This window comes from Protopterus annectens, chromosome 2.part2 (genome assembly GCF_019279795.1).
Source record: "Protopterus annectens isolate FY-2018-M chromosome 2.part2, PAN1.0, whole genome shotgun sequence".
Taxonomy (NCBI): domain Eukaryota; kingdom Metazoa; phylum Chordata; order Ceratodontiformes; family Protopteridae; genus Protopterus; species Protopterus annectens.
In genome coordinates, this window is record NC_056730.1 from 837,241,738 (window position 1) to 837,262,226 (window position 20,489).

Below are 20,489 nucleotides of genomic sequence, written 5' to 3' on the forward strand. Positions count from 1 at the left end.
TGGAGGAGAGAGAGATGAGAGGGAAGGGAGGTGGGGAGTGTTTTTTGGAGGAAAGAGGAGAAAGGAAGGGAAAAGGTAGGGTGAAGGAGTTATGTGGGGTCTGAGCAGGAGCATTCCCAGAGAGATGCAAGATGTGAGTGAAAGGTGGATTTGAAGGTAGTGTGATTAGTGATGGTACGGATAAATGGTGGTAGGAAGTTCCACTGACGTGCTAAGGCAAAGGACAGGAGATTTTTTCCAGGAGGACGGGTAGGTTTGTGCAGTTCAATTAGATTATGATTGCTGGATCTTAGGAAGGTGCATTTTAAAGGTGGAAGAAAGGGAGGGGCAGAGAGATGGACTGAAGATGAGCTTGTGAGCATGAATAAGTTGAATGTAAGTGAGATAAACTGGGTAACTCTAACCAATTTAGTTTGTAAAGGGAGATACAGTGATGGGTAGAAGATTTGTGGCTTGAGGCGAACTTGACAATTTTATTATAACAAGAAGAGAATTTAGACTTAAGAGAGGATTGTAGGTTAGTAAGGAGTGGGGCACCATATAGTAGAGATGAGATGTCGAAGTGAGAGTGAGCTTTGTAGAGGGAGAGAGGTAGCGATTGTGGCGGTAAAGCATGCCAAGTTTCTGGTGTGTTTTGTTTTTAATTTATTTGTAGATGGGTGTCGAACTGAAGCTGGTCACCAATGATCACATCTAATAGTTTAGCCTCGGGTACTAGTTTGAGTGGAGTATTGTTCTGGCTGGTGATGGAGAAAGAGTTTATCTATGGTGGTTGCTTTATCATGAGTTTAGTTTTTGAGGCACTGAGTGCTAGGTGGTTAACTAGCAACCAATGTTCAGTGGTAGAGAAAGCATCTTGGGTTAGCTTTATGAGGGTAGGGGTGGAGGTGGCAGAACATATGATAGTATAATAATCTGCATAATATTGGACGAGTTTTGTGTTGGGGATCGAATGGTGGAAATCATTTATGAAAATATTGAACAGAAGGGGACCTAGAATGGAACCCTGTGTTACGTCTATGGGGGTGTTGAGGAATGAGGAGGTGGCTTTTCTCCATTTTACTGCATATTGCCTATTAGAGAGGTAACTGGTGAACCAGTTGAGAGAGAAGAGGGATAGGTTTAGATTGGAAAGTTTAGTTAGGAGAAGGCTGTGAGAGCTGGTGTCAAAGGCTTTAGAGAGGTCCAGAAGAAGGGTAGATATGTTAATGCCAGAGTCACGGGCTTTGTTAACAGTTTCAAGGAAGGAGAGAAGAGCAGTGGTAGTGCTGTGACTAGGTCTAAATCCATGTTGTGTGGGGGTGAGCAGGTGACTGTCTGAAAGACAAGGTAGTAATTGTAGGTGGATATATTTTTCAAGAAATTTGGAGATGGGGGACAGGATGGCTATAGGTTGGAAGTTGGGAATATTGTGATTGGTGCCTCTTTTATGTAGGGGAATAATAAAGGCCTTTTTCCAAAGTAGGGGTAGATAGCTTTCTTAGATTGAACTATTTATCAGTATGCAGATGGGGAAGGCAATGGCGTCTGCAGCCATCTTTAAAAAGTAGGAGGGAATGTTATAGGTTCATAGATTAGTACTAAGCTAACTGCCCTTGAGAGCCATTTTAAGCCTAGCCAATTACCCCTTGTGAGACTTAAACCCTGCACCTTGTGTTTGTAAGGCAAACAACTTAACCATTAGGCCACCCTCCCAATCCTGGGGCACAGGAGCATGGTTTTAATTTCTGGAGAAGTTTTTTTATTGTGGATGTGGCAATGGGTTTTATAGTGAAAGGAGGAGGTTGGGATGTGGAGGAATTTGGAGATGAGAAGGAAGGGGTAGGTAGAGGAGAGGAAGTGGTGTTATTAGTGAAGGATGATGTTAGTTTGGTAATGGAATCCATGAAGAAAGTGTTAAATCGGGTTGCCAAATTATGTCTGTGGCTTTAGGTTCGGGGCAGGGGATTTCTTTTTTGCCGTGGTTGAGGTGTGAAGTGATACCATTCCAGAATTTTTTTGGATTTGTCTTGTGGCTAGTTTGGAGTGAGGTGAAGTAGTTTTTACGGTCAGGTGTATATGCTTTTTGACTTTGTTGCAAAGTGTTTTGTATTCATTAAGGATGATGGCAGTTTTGATTTATTTTCTGGGAGTTTTTCCAAGCTTTGTCTCTAAGGTGCATGGCAGCAAGGGTTTCTTTGGTTAGCCAAGGGGCGGTTTTACTTTTTATTCTCTCTTTTTAATGGGGCAAAGGCATCTAAGAGGATTAGGAATGTTGTATTGAAGTATGTAATGGCATTTTCTAGAGGGAGAGTGTTTAGTAGGTTCCAGTTTGTGGATTTTAGCGAGTTTGAGAAGGTATTGGGATTGATGTTTTTTTAGGGAGCATTTCGAGATATAGTTGTGCGATAGTTGTAAGGGGGAGGGTAGACGATGCGTGAAAGTGGGGAATTGATCACGGAGAGGGTTGGGAAGGGTGCCACTATCGGATATGTAATGAGGGTGGGAGATTAAGTTCCAATCTAGAGTACTACCGGTAGAGTAGTCTTTGGAGGGTCTAGTTGTGGAATTGATTAGCTGCCAAAATTTATACAAGTTTATATTTAGGAAGTTTGTTGGGGATGGTATAGAGGGGTCCAATTGATGTTTACATCGCCCAAAATTATGGTGGTACAGCAAATGTTGGTGGAAAACCAGGAGAGAATATCTTCGAGTACAGGGGTATTATCTCTTGGGGGAATGTAGAGGGAGGCTATACAAATATGCTTGTGACAATTTATTTGAAGTAGAACTAGAATTAGTTTGGCATTAGCAAACTGGGGAACAGGTTTAGTGTAAGGAGTGACTGTGAGGGAGGATGAGTAGATGAGAGCCACCCCCCACCTTTTTTACGGGTTCTATCTTGTCTTATGATTGAAATAATCCCCCCCCCCCGATTAAGTCTTTTGTATGGGGCTTTAACCAAGTTTCAGAGATTGTCAGAATATCAGATTGATTATGGAGAAGCCAGGCATGGAGAATGGGGATTTTGTTATACTCTGAGCATTTAGTGATGTGAATAGGAAGGACTTTGCTATTGGGGGGGTTGGAGGGGCCAGGGTTAGGATGAATGCCACCAGAGAGAAGGATAGTGAAAAGTTGGTGAATGTGGAAGAAGAGGTATTTGGACTGTTTAGCATCAGGTTGGAGTGTCATAAATTTTGTGGGGCTAGGGTTGAGTAGAGTAGGTGTGGAGGGGTTGAAGGAAGGAAAAAGTTTATAGGGAAAGAGTAGATTGCGGTTGATAGGGGGATATTTGGTTAGTTGAGTGTGTGTGTTGTGTGGGAAGTGAGTAACTTGTACAGAAAGATGGAAATTGATTGGAAGTAAGAGGTTGGATAAGAATGCAGAGATAGGATAAGGTGAGTAAAAGAGCTATTTGAGTTATGAGGATAGTGGGTTTTGAAAGCATGTTCGAGCTACTAGTGTGTTGAGGAAGAGGTTACATTGAGTAGATAGTGGAGTAGGGTATACAGAGTATTGTAATATATTAATTGGAGAGGTGATAGAGATAGTGGAGATTAACAGGGGTAGGGGTAGGTTGTAAGAGATCTTAATTGATAGGGGTTAGGATAAGTCTAATGGACAGTGAATGAGAGGGTGTGGTTTATAGACTATATGAGTAGAAGTGGTGGGGCGGGGTAGGGGAGCGGAGTGAACCCAAAGGGCTAGCAGAGGACAGCCAAGAAAATGCTATCAGTGAAAAAGTACAGTTTTGTACCTACCATAAATATAGATGTTTGAGTGCTAATACAGCTGCAGTCATAACAGATGGGTTCTCCTGCCATCAGGCGGTTCCTCGGTCGGCCGAATTCCAAAGTCTAGGTCCGGCGTCGGTTGTCGTCGCTTCTTCCCTGACGTCAATGCGACAGGGGTATAAAGGAACCAGCCGACGCCATTTTCTTCAGTTTTTCTTGCCCCAGATGTCAGGTGCCCCCAGAAGGAAGGCAATACATAATTTGGCTAATAAAGCAAAGCAATATAATCAAAATACAATAGTTGCAAGCAAATACACCATAAATGAATACCCCAATCAGGTTGTATGAGGAGGTGTTAGCCAATAGGCCTGTCCCAAGAGGGGAAGGAGGGAGGGGAACCTGGACTGCAGCTGTATTAGCACACGAACATCTACATTTATGGTAGGTACAAAACTGTACTATGTTCATCGTGCATACAGCTGCAGTCATAACAGATGGGTAGAATCCCAAATCTAAGAAAGGGGTGGTAGGCACTAGGTGGAACTAGGAGGAGCCAGGATGCCCTGCAAAGACTGCGGTGGCAAAGCCTGGTCTAGTTTTGGAGTATAATGGTAGGTGGTAGTGCTTGGAGAAGGTATGCACAGAACTCCAAGTGGCTGCTTCCAAAATATCTTTGGTAGGAACTCCTCTGAGGAAAGCTGCAGAGGTAGCTGTGGCCCTTGTGGAGTGAGATCTGATGCCTGTAGGTACAGTTTTGCCATGAAAAGAATAGCAAAAACGTATGCAGTGGGCTATCCATTTTGAGATTGTCTGTTTGGAAATTGGCTTTCCTTGAGCTCCTATAGCATAGGAAACAAAGAGCTGTTCTGATTTTCTGAAAGGCTTTGTTCTGTCCAAATAATAACGCAGTTGTCTGTGGATGTCCAAGGAATGTAGTAATCTCTCCCCTTTGTTTTGAGGATTAGGATAAAAGGTAGGCAAGTGTATGGCCTGATTCAAAGCTACCCTGGATACCACTTTTGGCATAAAGGACGGATTGGTTCGTAAGGAGACTCTGTCCTGATGGAAGATGATAAAAGGCTGCACAGCCATGAGAGCTTGTAGTTCTGAAACTCTACGAGCTGAGGTAATAGCCAGAAGGAAAGCTGTTTTCCAGGACAAATATTGCAAATCTGATGAGGCAGCTGGCTCAAAGGGAGGCAAGGTCAGTTTTTCCAGAATGAAATTGAGATCCCAAGCAGGTATTGGTTGTTTCCTTGGGGGTTTTAGATTCTTAGCCCCTCTGAGGAACTGTCTTAAGAGAGGGTGAGAGAATAAGGGTGGATCAGTGTTGTATTCTGCAGAAATGGCTGAGGCATGGATTTTGATGGAGGAGAATGAAAGTCCACTGCTTAGCAGCTCAGCTAGATACTGTAGTATTTGAGGTAAATTCAGTTTTCCAGGATCCTGGCCCTTTTTCTCATTCCAGACACAAAACCGTTTCCATTTTGCGGAGTAAGCTTTTCTAGTTGATGGCCTTCTGGCCTCCAAAATGACATCCTGCACCTCCTTGGAGAGTAGGGTCTGCTGTGATGCTAAGGAATCTTCCATGCGGCTAGATTGAGTGTTTTAGCTGGCTGTGAAGAGTTTTGAAGCTGTGCTGAGTCAGGAGAAGAGGCATTAGAGGCAGGGTCCATGGTGGGGAATGCGTCAGGCTCCTCAGGAGTGGGTACCAGTGTTGTCTTGGCCAGTCTGGAGCAATGAGAATCATCTTTGGTCTGTCTGCTCTGGTTTTCAATAGAACTTTGGGCAGCAGAGGAAGAGGTGGGAAGGCATAAACTGTCATTGATGTCCAACTGAAAGACAGAACGTCCACTCTCCAGGCCTTTGGATGGAAAATCCTTGAGCAGAATTTTGTCAATTGGTGATTCTTGTGGGAGGCAAAGAGATCTATGTCTGGCCTTCCCCATGCTTGGATTATCTCTGTAAAAACTTTTGGATGCAACTTCCATTCATGTGGATCTGTCATATTTCTGCTTAGGTTGTCTGCCAGCGTGTTTTCCTTGCCTGGCAAGTACTGTGCTTGTAGTTTGATTTGTAAGTCCATGGCCATGTTCCAAAGTGACATGGCCAGTCTGCATAGGGGTATGAATGTGTTCCTCCCTGTTTGTTTATGTACCACATAACTGTGGTGTTGTCCGTTCTTATCAATAGTTGACCTGGTTTCAGAAGGTCTTTGAAAGCTATAATAGCATTTATTACTGCTAGCATTTCCTTTTGATTGATGTGAAGGTGCTTTTCTTTTGGGACCATTTGCCCTGAATGCACCGATCTGTCATGTGCGCCCCCCAGGCGTAGTCCGAGGCGTCTGTTGTGATGACTTGATTTGCTTGAGGCTTGCTGAATGGAAGACCTGCGCTTGTTTGGCATGCTTGAGCCCACCACAGGAATTCCTTTTGAAGACATGGAATTAGTGGTATTATTGTTTCCAAACTGTGGCTGTGTTGAGACCATAGGTTTTTCAGGTACCATTGAAGTTTCCTCATATGCAGCTTTGCACATGGGATTAGCAAGATGCAAGATGCCATGAATCCCAGAGCCTGCAGGATTTTCCTTGCAGTCAGCCTGGTGCAATTTGCTAGTCCTCTGAAGTATTGAGTTAGTTGCCCCTGCTTCTCTGGCATGAGGTAGGCCATCTGGGTGTTTGTGTCCAGGTTGGCACCCAGGAAAATTATTTTCCGAGATGGTATTAGTCTTGATTTCTTTTTGTTGACTGTGTATCCCAGAGAGTTTAATAACATTATTACATAAGCCAGATGTTTCAGAAGAATGTGCTTGCTGTCCGCTTGGATCAGGCAGTCGTCCAAATAGGGGTATATCTGTATCCCTTGAAGTCTGCAGTAGGCAATTACTGATGCCAGGCATTTCGTGAATACTCTGGGCGCAGTAGATAAGCCAAAGGGCAATGCAGATTATTGATAATGGATTGAACCTGCAAGAAATCTGAGGTATCTTCTGCAATTTTGTCTGATTGGGACATGCAAGTATGCCTCCTTGAGGTCCAATGTTACCAGCCAAGACTCCTTGCCTAGCATGGGAAGAAGCTGCTGTAGAGTGAGCATCTTGAATTTTGGTAAGAGTAGAAATGTGTTTAGGATGGATAGGTCCAAAATAGGTCTCCAATCTTTTCCCTTCCTTGGTACCAGGAATAGTCTGGAATAAAAACCTTGACCTTGTTCATGCGTAGGTACCTCTTGAATAGCTTTCATGTCTATGAGATCTGTAATTTGCCTTTGTGCCTCTGCCCTTTGATTGTGTGGCAGGTTTGGCATGCCTCTCATTTTTGGAAGGGTGTGAAAATGGAATCTGTAGCCTCTGTTTATAATGTCCAGGATCCATTTGTCTTTTGTGACAATATGCCAATTTTTTTGAAAATAAGGCCAGTTTTCCTCCTAAGGGTGCTGCCATTTGAGTCTTGCTTGGCATGCAAAGGGGAAAGTCATTGGGCTTGCTTTCTGAATGATTGCGAGTTATCCTCACCACCTCTTTGTGTAGGAGCTTGCCATTGTCTGCCTCTAAACGATCCTTGGGATTGTCCTCTGCCCCTCGGGCGCCTGTATCTACCTCTTTGGGGTCTGTCCGTGGCTGGAAAGGACCAATATCTGGAAGGCCAATTTCTACTGAAACATGGGGGTTGTACCTGTAGAAAATCTTTCACAGTTTGCATTGATTTAGCCTTTTCCTCCATTTTCCTTAATACCTCCTCAGCATTAGCACCAAATAATACATCCTTTTCTAGAGGGGCATCTAGTAATTTTGCTTTGACATGATCTGGCAAGGATTGTTCCTTGAGACAGGCATGTCTACGTATGACTGATCCTGTAACAGCAGCTCTACATGAGGCCTCTAGAGCATCAAAACCACATTGTAAGGTATGCTTACCCACTTGTTCTGCACTATGCATCAAATCCTGCAACTCCTTCATGTCTGGTTGTTCAGGTTGTGACATTTTACTTTTCAATTGTGATAACAAAAACTGTTGGTATTTTAGCATATGGAACTGACAGTTTAAGGCCCTCATGGTTAAGGTAGCCGAGGTATATACCTTTTTTCCCTACCTCTCTAAGGATCTGGAATCTCTCTTGGAAGGTAATGGATTTTTAGCAGTGGAGGCCTCAATTCCCTTGGGTCCCTGTGAGATGGTTTCTGGGTCAGCAGCATGGCTTTTGTATAGAAATTGGTGTGAGTCAGGAACCCTGTAGTACCTGTCAGGCTTGACTGGGGCTGGAGGTAAGGAATCCGGGTTAAGGCAGGCCTCTGAGTAAACATCATCTAGGATGTCCAAGACAGGAGGTATAGCCAGAGGCCTGTGCTGAGGTAGCAAGAGAAATTCCCTAAGCTTTTTCTTGGAATCTGAATAATCTTGGCCTTCCCAGTGGAAGTGTTCCCTTAAGGTATGCAAAGTTTCCCCAAATGAGTAATCCTCTGGGGGGGGATACAGAAGGAATGGACTCCTCTGCATCAGAGTCTTCAAAAGGGGAGTAAGAATGTTCCTGATCATCAGAGTGCTCTGAAATAATGGAGCCCTGATCAGAGGAGGGGGACTCTTCCTCCACTCTGGGCCTTTTGTCCGGTGGGGGTTGAGAACCCCTGATAAGAGTAATTAAATCCTCAGCCATTTTAAGCATCTGTTTTTTAGGCATGGGGCCTGGAGATGGGCCCTGTGTAGCTTGTCTCTTAGAATGCATGGCTGCTTAAGACTTAGTGAAAGCCTTGATGGAAAAAGAAGAGGAAGGTCTGAAGACACCTTGAGAGGAGGCAGACATGTCCACATTTTGAGATTCAACGCCAAGTGTGGCTTCGGTATCTGTAGTCGGGGTGTGGGCCGAGGAGCCTGTGATCTCGGGTACAGGAGACACCGCCAATGAAGTGTCGTCGGTAGTCAGGGGCTGCGTAGGCACCTCGCTGAGAACCGGACCACGTGTAGTCGGTTTTGGCGTGGTGTCGGTAGAGGCCGCGGACCTCGTGTGTCGGTCCTTATCTTTGCGCTTTTTAGACAAAACTGGAGTCGGAGTATCAGGCGACATAATATAATTAAATGTTTTGCCAAAATAATGCTGGGCGAACTCCACCCGACGCTTAATGGTGCGTTTGTTGAATGTAGCACAAAAGCGACAGACCGAGACGTTGTGGTCTGGGCCTAAACAAGGAATACAGAGGGAATGGAAATCCTTATGCGGTATTTGCTTCCCACAAGAAATACAATTATTAACTTTGTCTGACATTGGTCTGAGGCAAGAAAAGTTTCCAACGGGTACTTAGCTTTCAAGAAGACTTCGGTTTCAAAATTTTCGTAATTTCAGGAGCTGGCCGACCGGCACTTGCGAACTGCTTCTGCTTCGGGCACCGCGCGGCAAGAAAGACTGAAGAAAATGGCGTTGGCTGGTTCCTTTATACCCCTGTCGCACTGACGTCAGGGAAGAAGCGACGACAACCGAAGCCGGACCTAGACTTTGGAATTCGGCCGACCGAGGACCCGCCTGATGGCAGGAGAACCCATCTGTTATGACTGCAGCTGTATGCACGATGAACATCAGGTAAAAGCAGGACATAAGTGTGTGAGTGGCTATATGTTCACAGTATAGGGAGTAGATGGTCTTGGACAGCTTGATGGTAGTTAGTTAAAAGTATTTCATTCAGTGGGGTTGTTGCCAGATTTAAGAAGGGTCACTGTAAAGTTGATGAAGCAACAAAAACACCAATGAATGGGCTTTTATGCTTGGACAAGGATGGGAGTTTATGCAGCTCTGCTGCCACCTACTGGAAAAAATACAGTGGTGTAGCAGATCGGACAGGAGAAAGGGGTGTGCACGCTATTGGGGGCAGTTGAAACAGGACAATAAAATAGTAACTCTAATAACAGTTGTGAAAAATCAGCAAAAATCCCCACCGGAGCATACATGCACTAGTGGGAGAGACGCTTTACTCCTGGGTAAACTTGGACCGACCAATATTTTCAGTATTTCACAAGGTCTTTGGGTTTCCTGAACAGGAGGGAGTTTAAACTGTGGTGGCTGAAAAAGAAAGAGGTTGAGTTACTTCGTGTGTGACTGTAGAAGGGTGAGAGAGAGGAGAGTGAAGAGGAAAGCGCAAGGGTGAGTTAGAAGGTGAGAGGGGTGGAAGGATTTTGAGGAAAAGTGAGGAAGGTGACTGAGATGGTGCGTGTGGTGGATAGCACACGGTTAGGAAGAGCTTGAAGGAGATAAACAGAACAGAAGAACAGAGCGGCACAACAAGAATACAGTTCTAATTTCACTGTCCTACAACACTATAATCTAGCCATACAATCTGAGAGGCATCAGAAATGAACAGTAAACTTGTTGTATTGGTTTTATCTACACAGACCAGTACTAGCAGGGTCAACCACAGGCTAAACAGTAAATGTAGACGCTTGCCTAGAAATGCTAGGATACAGCTGCGTTTGTTGTGAGTCGTTTTGTAAAAATACCTACTAATATACAAGTATTACAACTAAAAGTGGGAGCTAGCGACGCACACAGCTTTAAAATACGGCAGCTGTGGAGGCAGATTATCTGTTGGTGAAGATTCAGGTCCCAGGTTTTAGTATTGGCGATGTTGGACTTGCAGAAAAACAGGAGGTCTAGGACAATCAAGTATCCAATGCTGCTTTGTGTGAGACCGAGATCTCCCCTCAAAAAGTCTACAAGACACTGAATAAAGGGATAGAAATTCAAGCCTTTCTTGGTGGTTTAGAAACTTTAGGCCTGTGGTCTTTTTGGTTAGGAAGCTCTGGAGTCTTTCTGATTCTTTGAAATGTTTAGCAAGATGCATTCCAAAGGAAGCACTGTACTCAATAACTGGTCTAATCAATGCTGACAATGCACATTGTAGTTCAATCACAAGTGAATAACTGGATCATATACTTCCTGAAAAGGATGACTAAGGATTAGGTTTTGTTCACCATGTTGACAGAAACTAATATACACACATTAAACATGCTACAAAATGTATTACGTGGCTTTGCTTTGTCACCTCAGAGTTTATCTATGAAAGCTGTTTCTCCAGAAAGGAAGATGGTTCTGACTTTTGTGCATGGTACCAAGTTACTATATTAGTGCTTGCAACCTTTAAAGTTGAATAAAGGTGACCACATATTTCTAAAAGTTCCTCACCATCTTAACTAATGGAAGATAGCACAACAAACAAATACAGATGGACATTTAAATTTAAGACGCAATTTCATATACTTTTATTGTCTGTTTTGCTAGAATATTTATTAGTAACATTTATCATGTTCTGCTAATACTGCTGCTTGTGCCAATAATGTTGTGAAAACAGTGTAGTTTCAGAAAGTGTCTTGCAGATTATGTACAAGTCAGAATACAGCATACAACACTGATCTCACGTCATATTTTCTTTAATACCAGCTTAGCACAGTCAATATTATTTATCTGAATTAAAAATATAACTTAGTTTTTTTTAATAAAAATGTCACAATTTGTCCAGAATATTGCTGTACATGTTACTCAAACAGGAAATGTGCAGTCTCTAAATGAATTTTCACTTAAATCACAATATGTCCCGCATTATCCAAGACAGTCTGTGTTATAACCGCGCCTGTGTGCTATTGTTTTTGCACCCTAAGTATTTAGAGAAGCCACTTGAGTTTGCCATGAATAATTCATTCTCATTATGTTTACTGATATATAGTAACACGATCAAAGGAATTCACGGTCAAATATTAAAAGGTTTAAAAAATATTGCAGAGGTTTACACAAAAATCCCAATATAAATAGGCAGTCAAGATTTTTGACAGCTGCAGAGCAATAGCATCAAGATCTGTGAAAGCTACGAGCCATCTGCTGTATAACTTAAGCAAACCACAAGTCTGTGAGAGATACAAATACTTCACGATGAGGAGCTGATAAAACAAACCAGGTCTTACTCTCCTGACTTGGTGGCACTGACACAGCTTCACCCAACAGATATAGTGGTAAACTGCAAGCTAATTGCGGTTTACTTCTGATGTACAGACAGGGTCACACCATCGCAGAAAACAACTAAAAACCATCAACTTTAAGGTATGACAATTACTGTACGAATGGTAATCAACAATACTGATGATTTACCAACATTCTTTCTTGCAATAAGCATATCACAAGACATGCTTTTTGCTGGGGTTGTTGGAAAAGAAAGCTTAGGTAGTACTTAACTTGCACTTAATGCTGGCAGATTTCAGGAAATGCCAAACGTTCAGTTTTACTACACTGCACTCATTCCACTATAACCCGGTATACCTGAACGTGAAATTTTAATTACGGTTTCAATTTATTTTTTCAGGCTGTACAATAAATTTCTAATACAAGTAGTCTACAATACTCGCTTCCATGAGCTCCAATTCTTAGCTTTTAATTTTACACACTTTTAGTCCTCCCTAACTTGCTTGTGTTGCATCTTAGCTTTATTATGGCTGCCAGTTCCCCCATAATATTGCGCCTAAAGTGTACAGCAAACGACTACTCACGGTCTATCATGCTGCACATCATTGGTCGATTGGTCAATGTAACAAAACAAAAGGCAATGTATTTTCCAAGACAAAAGTCAGACACATTACACTGAATATATCCACTCTTGTCTATAGCCGTAACACTTTAGTACACTTAAAAATCTTAAAACTGCAAGTAATTTCCAAGAAAAAAAATGCAGAAAGATGTACACTCTCACTTGCACTATTATTTATGAAGTTGTTGGGCTGTATTAATTCAAGCTTCCAAGAAAAAAAAAGCTGAACGGTCTTCCCTCACTCGTACTGCTATGACTGATGTTGATGGAATGCATCAATTCCGTGATTCAAGGGGGCATGCTCCTTATTCACAGTAGTAATGTCAATATCATGAACAGTTTCTTGCACAGGTAAGTCCTGGAGGACAACTTGGTTTGTTAATGTGGTAGTTGGATGGTGGCCAACATCAGCTTTTATCAAAACTTCGTAATAAAGCAAATAAAATATAGGCGTAACAATCCCAACTATCAACATTATCACCACTGCAGTCCACCACCCTATACCCCAGTCTGCACCATAGTAGGGATCCTTGTGAAGTACTGTCTTTCGGTCCTTTTCCAAGTACGGCTGTTGTGTGGAAAAAGAAGAAACGACTTCATTCAGACTTCCCCTGGAACTATCAGTACTTTGTACAATTTGCTCTATGTTTCTATCAATATCTTGTAAGTAGCTGCCAGCACTTTTACTTGACAAAAGACAGGCCTGTTCTTGAACTTCTGCTGCATCCTGTGTGGCTGGAGGATAGAGCACCTGATTAGCGACAAAAGAGCCGTGAGTCTCTGTAAGCAGACTAAATCTTTTCACTGGTATTTTCACACATCTCAAGGCAAAGAAATCTTGGTCATTAATAAGGCCGTTGATCCTCTTGATGTCTGCTACCTACAACACAGTATTAATAAAAATTAAAAAACATTATGTAGACCACAAAACCAAGAACAGCAAAACACAAATATGTGGTGGACTAATGCCACTCAAGTAAAACAAACTAATCAAAACACACCAAGAAAGTTAAGCCCCTCCTACAAAATTGCCTATTGCTACATGGGTTGTGAGTCTAGCATAATTTAAACCAGAAATGTGGAAACAATGTAAACTTACACATTTCGACCATATCAGCTGATACGAGTCATCTCAATGGATTTGTTCTTCCCTACACAATTGTAATTTTCATTTTTATAATGAGCTTCTGTGCTTTGGAGGTGTGCATGCTTACTGCTGGCATACACAGTGCCCCCACACCTGTCAAATCACCTCAATCAGACTACATGTAAATAAGTAAATAACCAAAAAATTAATTAATATACAAACAGACAACTGTTTTAAAGGAACTAACAGCTAGAGGTGGAAAGCCTGTGACCCATTACAGAGGACTCTTTTGCAGATAACTAATCCAATCCATTAAGAGATTATACCTAACAAGAGTAATGTGCTCAAGATAGTTGCTGTGATTTGACTGAATTCTAAATGGTACCACTAGGGTAGAAGAAGCTGGAGAACAGTCTAAAGATTGGTAAGACTTGGTCATGAAGCACAGATTTGCCAAAAGAAATCCAACTCCTGCAGTCAAGGTTGAGATGACACTTGAGGAAAACAGCATAATGACAACAAACATGCCACAGCATAGATGTCTGCAACACTTCTTGAATTCACTGGAAACAGCTACACCTCTGATGAAGCAGCCACTGACTCCAGCACTGAGAAGATAATACAGCTGGCAATCAGGTTGGAAAGGAGTTGTCTAGTGACTGCCAGTCTTTCTCCCTGAAGCAAAGGAAAGGGGCTACTCAGGCTTCTAAAATGTATACAGTCCCCAAATGAAAATCAAATAAGCAGCATACATCTCTGCCCTGGGAAAAACAGGGAGATGAATGGAATGGTAACTTGAAAACCACTTTTGGGAGGAAATGTAGATTAGTCAAACTGGACATTTAATATTTGTGAAAGGTCTAACAAAACTCTCAACATATGAAGACCTGCAACTTTGGGATTCCATGAGCTGAGGGTAATGGTCACTAGACAAAACATACATTTTCAAACAAATGAACTTTAATTACAGCAGATAAGCAGGTTCAAAGGGGAGACGGCTAAGCCCATTAACTGTGAAGGCTCAGGTCCTCTGCTGGGATTATGCAAAGATGCGTGGATGTACTACTTTAATGAGTTGTCCTGAACAGCAGATACTAGGCCACAATCCTGTCATTAATAAAGTTATGACTGTTAGAAATAAATAATACATACACACTGTTATCTTCCTGGCAGTTTTAGTAATTTTTCAAACCCAGATGGGAGCTAGTGGGATTAAGGGTCTGCATAACACCCTGAAATGAAGCACATTTGGTTATCCTAAATGTGGGAACATTTTTTGGCCAAGAGAGTTTCTTGCATCATCTGGGGCCTGACGGCCTAAAAACATAACCTTCTCAGTCCACTACGGGATGATGGGGATTAGCTTTGCTCTTCCTTCCCTAAACTTTACATACAACAAAATTGTGGCAAAATGTACAGTAATTTCTCATGCTTCAAGATGACTCATATACCCACTGTAACTTCCTCCGTACTTTGCTGTACTGAACAGAAGATGGGGTGGGCTACAGGACTAAATTCACGTGAGAAATGTGTCAATCTCAACTGTGGTCCACTTCTGGAAGATCCAAAAAAGGCACAGCCTCTGAATATCTAACTCCTGGTCAGACAAGAAGAGTGGTTTACAAGAGCCTTCCTGCATGTTTACATCTCACAAATGTCGGATGTAAATGCAGGGATCTATGTCAGTTTACTGAAAAATCTACATGGTCATGAATGCAGTTAATTGAAAAACTGAGAAATCCACAAAACACCTACCAGCAACACAATATTTTCTGTATCACCCCTCCCCCAGACTTATTACTTTCCTCACTGTAGTGGGATCTTGAGTTGATGAAGGGCAAATCCATGATCCCTACTGTATTGTGATCTTAGTCATAAGGGTTTGACAAACAAACTTGCTGACCATATGGTCTCTGCCATATGGATTTCTACAATTTGATCCTTTGACCAACTGACAAACGTAAATTCTGACACAGTTATGCCCCACTGTCTATAACCCACTGCTAAAACTGCATCAACTCCGTGGAAAGGGGTATGACTGTATTCTCCTTCACTTTTTAGGTGTCACACTGACACACAAGATCCCTTGGCTAGCTGAAGCAATTTTCTCTATGCCAATCAGGGCCAGAAGAATAGTCTGTAACTCTTGACTGGCTGAGCCTTACTGTCCAGCAGGGATCATCTCCTTGAATCACGAAGAAGAAAATGTCAGCTTTCCAGCCTGCTGGTAAAGTGTCTGTTTTTTTTGGATTTGTGATGCATTTGGCTGTATGAAAGACAGATCCCTCTAACAGACTGGTAGGAACTACTCACCACTAAATCAAGGACACCTCAAAATACAACTGCAACTCCTGTGTTCATAGACAAAGAAATACTAGCATGAAGATCTAAGAAACCATCAGGACCAGAAGCTACAGTAAAGTCTGAGCCATAGCCCTGCACTTTATTCTCACCTGCTCTACCAATGTCAGAACATCCTGGCTCCACTCCTCTGTCCTCCCCTTCCCCCATTTTTTTGATTGACCTGATGATTTTAACTCTTAACTCCTCCTCCCCTCTTAATCTACTGACTTTGGAGGTGGGTGTGGTACACTTAATGAATAATGACAATAAATAAGTTATATAAATCTTTTTCTTTTTAAAAAGAAAAAAAATAATATATGATATGAGATGATTCTGTCAATGTTTCAAGTTAATAGCACTAATATTTTAAAAGTGTCACTGATTGTCCCTGATTTTTGCTTGACTTGTCCCTGATTCTGTTGAAATTTGTCCCCAATTGGTTGAGAGGTCTGCATCCTGGGCATGCTCTGCAGGAAGTAATGATCACCACTTAAGACAGCCCAATTTCATTCCTACAAGACAATCCACTGAAACAAGACTGGAGAGAGTTCCTCCCAGTTTATGGTCATTTCCAGCAAATGGAACTAAGGGCATATCCATTGCACAGAGTAGACAGTCTTGCACTGAGAAAACTGGAGCTAGCTATCTATGTAAAGGAATGCATGGAAGTTTTTCTTTTGCAAGGCTTTAGTCACAATGGCCACAGGCTTGGTAAACACAGTGGACAAAGAAGAAAGACCATATGGCAAAATTTGTACTGGAAATGATGTCCACTCAAAAGTAAAATAAGGACAGTGATGTGCATGAAGGTGCTCATCACATCTAGCGATGCATCCAAGTGTTCTGCAGCAACAGAATCGTGACACATAAGAGACTCACAGTCCAGAAAAGAACAAACTGGATGTGCCTGGTACAAACGGCTGAAGATCAGGACAGGTTAAAAATAGTCTGCCCTCTTTGAAACCAGGAGGAGGAAGAATCAAATAATTGTATGGAGGCATTAAACTTATGTCACACTGCATAAAAATGTGGAAGAAGGTGACTACAGAAGTTGAAATTAAGTCAGGATAATGGCAGTTTTGATTCAGAACAGAATGTAGTACAGCAGACACGATGTTCGCAGTGAGACAGATACTTGAGAAGAAGTTAGAGATTGAGGAGAGAAGTCCAACTAGACTTTCCTATAATTTGGTGGAAGCATATGACAAGGTCTTTTAAATGTAGCAGTCACCGAAACATTGGTAGAATTAGTGCAAGTTATGCACAAGGACCCAATGAAACAAATGCAAACAGTGCTTGGAGTCACACAGCAGTTTTCAGTGGGAATGGGTGTATTAAGATTCATCTCTGAGCCAAATGCTGTTCAAACTGGTGATGGACTACATTAGCAAACAGATTAGAGGGGAAAAGATCAACAAAGGTGCTGTATGCAGACTTTGAACAAGAACTTCGCCAAATGATAGGAGAATGGAATGCAAAACTGTAGGCACATGGGATGACATCAACTACAGACAAGACATATACCATAGCAACAAACAGGGAAAACAAAATGAAAATGAACACTGAGACGGAAGGGAAAAATAGTGGAACTGGTTAACAATTTCAGGTATTTGGCAGGGGTGGTTGAGGAGAAGGAAATCTGAACAAGCATGTCAAAACTAGAATCAGAGTGGATGCAGCTAAATGGCACAGAGTGTTAGGGTAGTGTGTGATTGAAGAATGCCAAAGAAGACGAAAAGTAAGGTGTACAAAAAAATAGCATGACCATTTCTACTCCATGGTACAGAAATGCAGGCAGTGAAGACATAGCAGTTGAGGAAACTAGAGGTGACAGAGATGAAGTGCCCGACACAGGTGGTAGCATGCACACTGTGACAGGCAAAGAAATGAGTACCACAGAGCAGAAGCTAAAGGAGCTCCAACTTCAGAGAAGGTCAAAGAGAACAGACTACAGTGGTTCAGGCACATGTGCAAGAAAGCTGATAAAGGGAATGAGGGCGTCCAACAAAGATATCTGGATTACATGAGAGAAGACCTATGACAGTCAGGCATGACCACTGAAGAGGATAGGAAAAAGATGGTGACAGTTGATCTAATACCCCAGCACCATGTAGAAAATGAGGGTTGAAGATGATGATGAACTGGAAACTCTTCAAGCAATACTCTAGGTCCGTCTCAACAGTTCAACTGAGATGGCTTGGTCTCGTAGTGTAACCATGAATAGGAGCTCAAATCAAATGTTCAAGATGGAGACAGCTGTGACGAAGTCCAAGTCCACATTCTAACAGCCCTTTGTGACAGCAAGGTGAAAACCCAGGTCTGGCCTTCACCTGAGCTGCCTCAGACCACCACATCAGGGCTGATGAGGTCACACACGGAGACAGTCATCTTCTTGGAAAACTTGCCCGGCCCAGGAAGGGACACACTTAAGTGGACTCTAGTCTGAAAAGAAGATTATTCCTCTTAAGGCTGGCTTTGTCTGGAAGAAAAAAAGGATAATGGGGGCCTGGGAGTTCATCAACGTCCACCATGGTGGTAAGGGACTGAATTCTCAATATGTCACGCAGCAGTTCCTGACGGGCATGGTTAGTCTCAGGCAGGCTATTAAGCATGCCTGAGCCTGCAACCTTGCTGCAGTATGCACAGTCAAAACTGCAGCAAGCCACACAGTAGTCCAATCTAAAGGCCATAAACAAACAGACTGATGATCACCCCGCCATTAAGCATAAACTCAGGGAGATTGGCAAACTTTTCCAGGGCTTGGCTTACTATTGAAGAGGAGAATTTGAAGGGGTGAAGTGAAAATATCTGTTTTAAAGTTTTGACTTTATGTGCCAGAAAGGTAGCAGAAAATAGCAGTTCTTCATCCTCAAATATACCATAACATGGTCAAAATATACATTACCTAAAAACTAAAACGTATAAGATAACATGAGCAAATAATACCCACCTGACCAGTGTCTGACCAGCGCCTTGGGTGACTGACACAGCAGCGTGGAGGGATAGGCATTACCATCCTTGGTGGGTGGGCGGTTCTATGGAAGTCTCCTGTGACAATCCCTGGTGGAGACTAGGTAAAACGCCCCACATCCCCATTGCATGCCTGCCTCTCATTCGTTACTAAGGAACAGTGAGGGCAGGGGGGAGTAATGGTAGAGGTCAAAATGGAACTCCCCTAGGAGGTGCTGACGGATAGACCCCCCCCCAGGACAGTCAAGATCTGCTCTGGCTTCAGCCCTATTGGTGGATGTCCAAGGGGAGCTGGTAGACCCTTCAATGGATGGGGGGGGGGGCACTGGGTAGGGTGCAGTAGAAGGATGCAGAGGAAGAACCCCCCTCAAAAAAAACAGTTCTAGAGGCACAGTCCTTGAAGAGCAAATGGTTTGAACCCCAGACAGTTAGAGTCAAACTGTAGGAATTACTAACGGCCCCTAAGAGATGGGGAAAAAGGGGCCTGGTCAGCAGAGCTAGGTAGACCAGAAAAAGAATTCACAGATATGTTGTCTTGATGGGCAGTCAGTGCAAACCCTGCAGAACCAGCCTAAATTGGTGGCACACAGGAATTCTGAAAGAGCAAATGTTCCAGCCGAGAGAAAAACTAAGGCATGTAACACAGGAGGAGGAAATGAAAGTGCTACAAGCTGTTTTAGGGCAATGTTCTTAGAATGAAAACAAGAGGACTTAGCTGAAATCTGGCAGACCATGTATCTTAGCACTACAGAATGTGCACACCCTTGAGCAGAGGAGCTTCATGCAAAAATGTCATACAGTAATTGTGGAAAGGATTACCACAACTCACAATTCAGAAGACCCATCAAGTAAGGTTGCTAAAATTAGATGTTGAACATACATGGTAACAGTCACACAGTAGATTAACGGGGGGGGGGGGACAGGGGACCTGCAGCAACAATAAAAGGATGACTGACGGACAAAACTAGTCCCTCTGAAGTACGTAATCTATATGCTAAACAAGGGCAAATTATTACAGATCATTGTGCAACATAATGACACACCTTTCCTCCTGTTATGAATTTGCAGCAAGTGCAAAACTCCCCTCTAACAAGATACAAGGTGGAAATGGATCCCCTCCATGATTATAAAGCAATATGTTGGAATCAAATTACTAAAAAAACATTTTGAGCCTGGAAAATAATCCCCTATTTCCTAAGCAAAAAAAAAATGTACAGACGGTTTGAAGAACATCTCCACTGTATAAGAAACTTGTAAAAAGTACAGTTGTGTACCTACCATAAATGTAGATGTTCGAGTGTATTCACTGTTGCAGTCATTACACTTGGGTTATCCTGTTGGCAGGCTACCTGCAGTTGGCCTGAATTCCAAAGTCCTGGTCCGGCGTCGGTTGCAGTCGCCTCTTCCCTGACGTCAGTGCGCCAGGGGTATAAAAGATGCAGCTGACACAATTTTCTTCAGTTTTACTTGCCCCAGATGTCAGGTGCCCCCAAAAGGGTAGGCTAAAAAACATTGCTTGTAAAAGCATGCACTAAATGAACAAAATCTTCATCTACAAGCAAATACACCACATAGGTTGTATAGAATAGAGAAGTACAGATAAGTATCAGCAAAGAAAGGGGGATAGTGGGTAACCTGGACTATTGTTGCAGTCATTACACTTGGGTTGAATCCCAAAGCTGAGGTTGGGCGGCTGGGTCTAAATAGAATTAGGAGTGGCTATAAGGCCCTGCAGAACTGCAGTGGCAAAGCCTGCACTGGATTTACAGTAAAGAGGTAAGTGGTAGTGCTTAGTAAAAGTGTGCACTGAA

At 42.7% G+C, this 20,489-nt stretch overlaps 1 protein-coding gene across 1 annotated transcript in view; it reads right to left on the reverse strand.

Moving 5' to 3' along the window:
• Window positions 1-10,941: 10,941 nt before the first annotated feature.
• LYSMD3 (LysM domain containing 3) overlaps window positions 10,942-20,489 on the reverse strand; it is a 262,702-nt gene continuing 253,154 nt past the window's right edge. Inside the window, exon 3 of the mRNA XM_044064181.1 lies at window positions 10,942-13,158. Coding sequence (XP_043920116.1) covers window positions 12,529-13,158 — 630 coding nt within the window. The 3' untranslated portion in view covers window positions 10,942-12,528. The remainder of the gene's footprint in view (window positions 13,159-20,489) is intronic.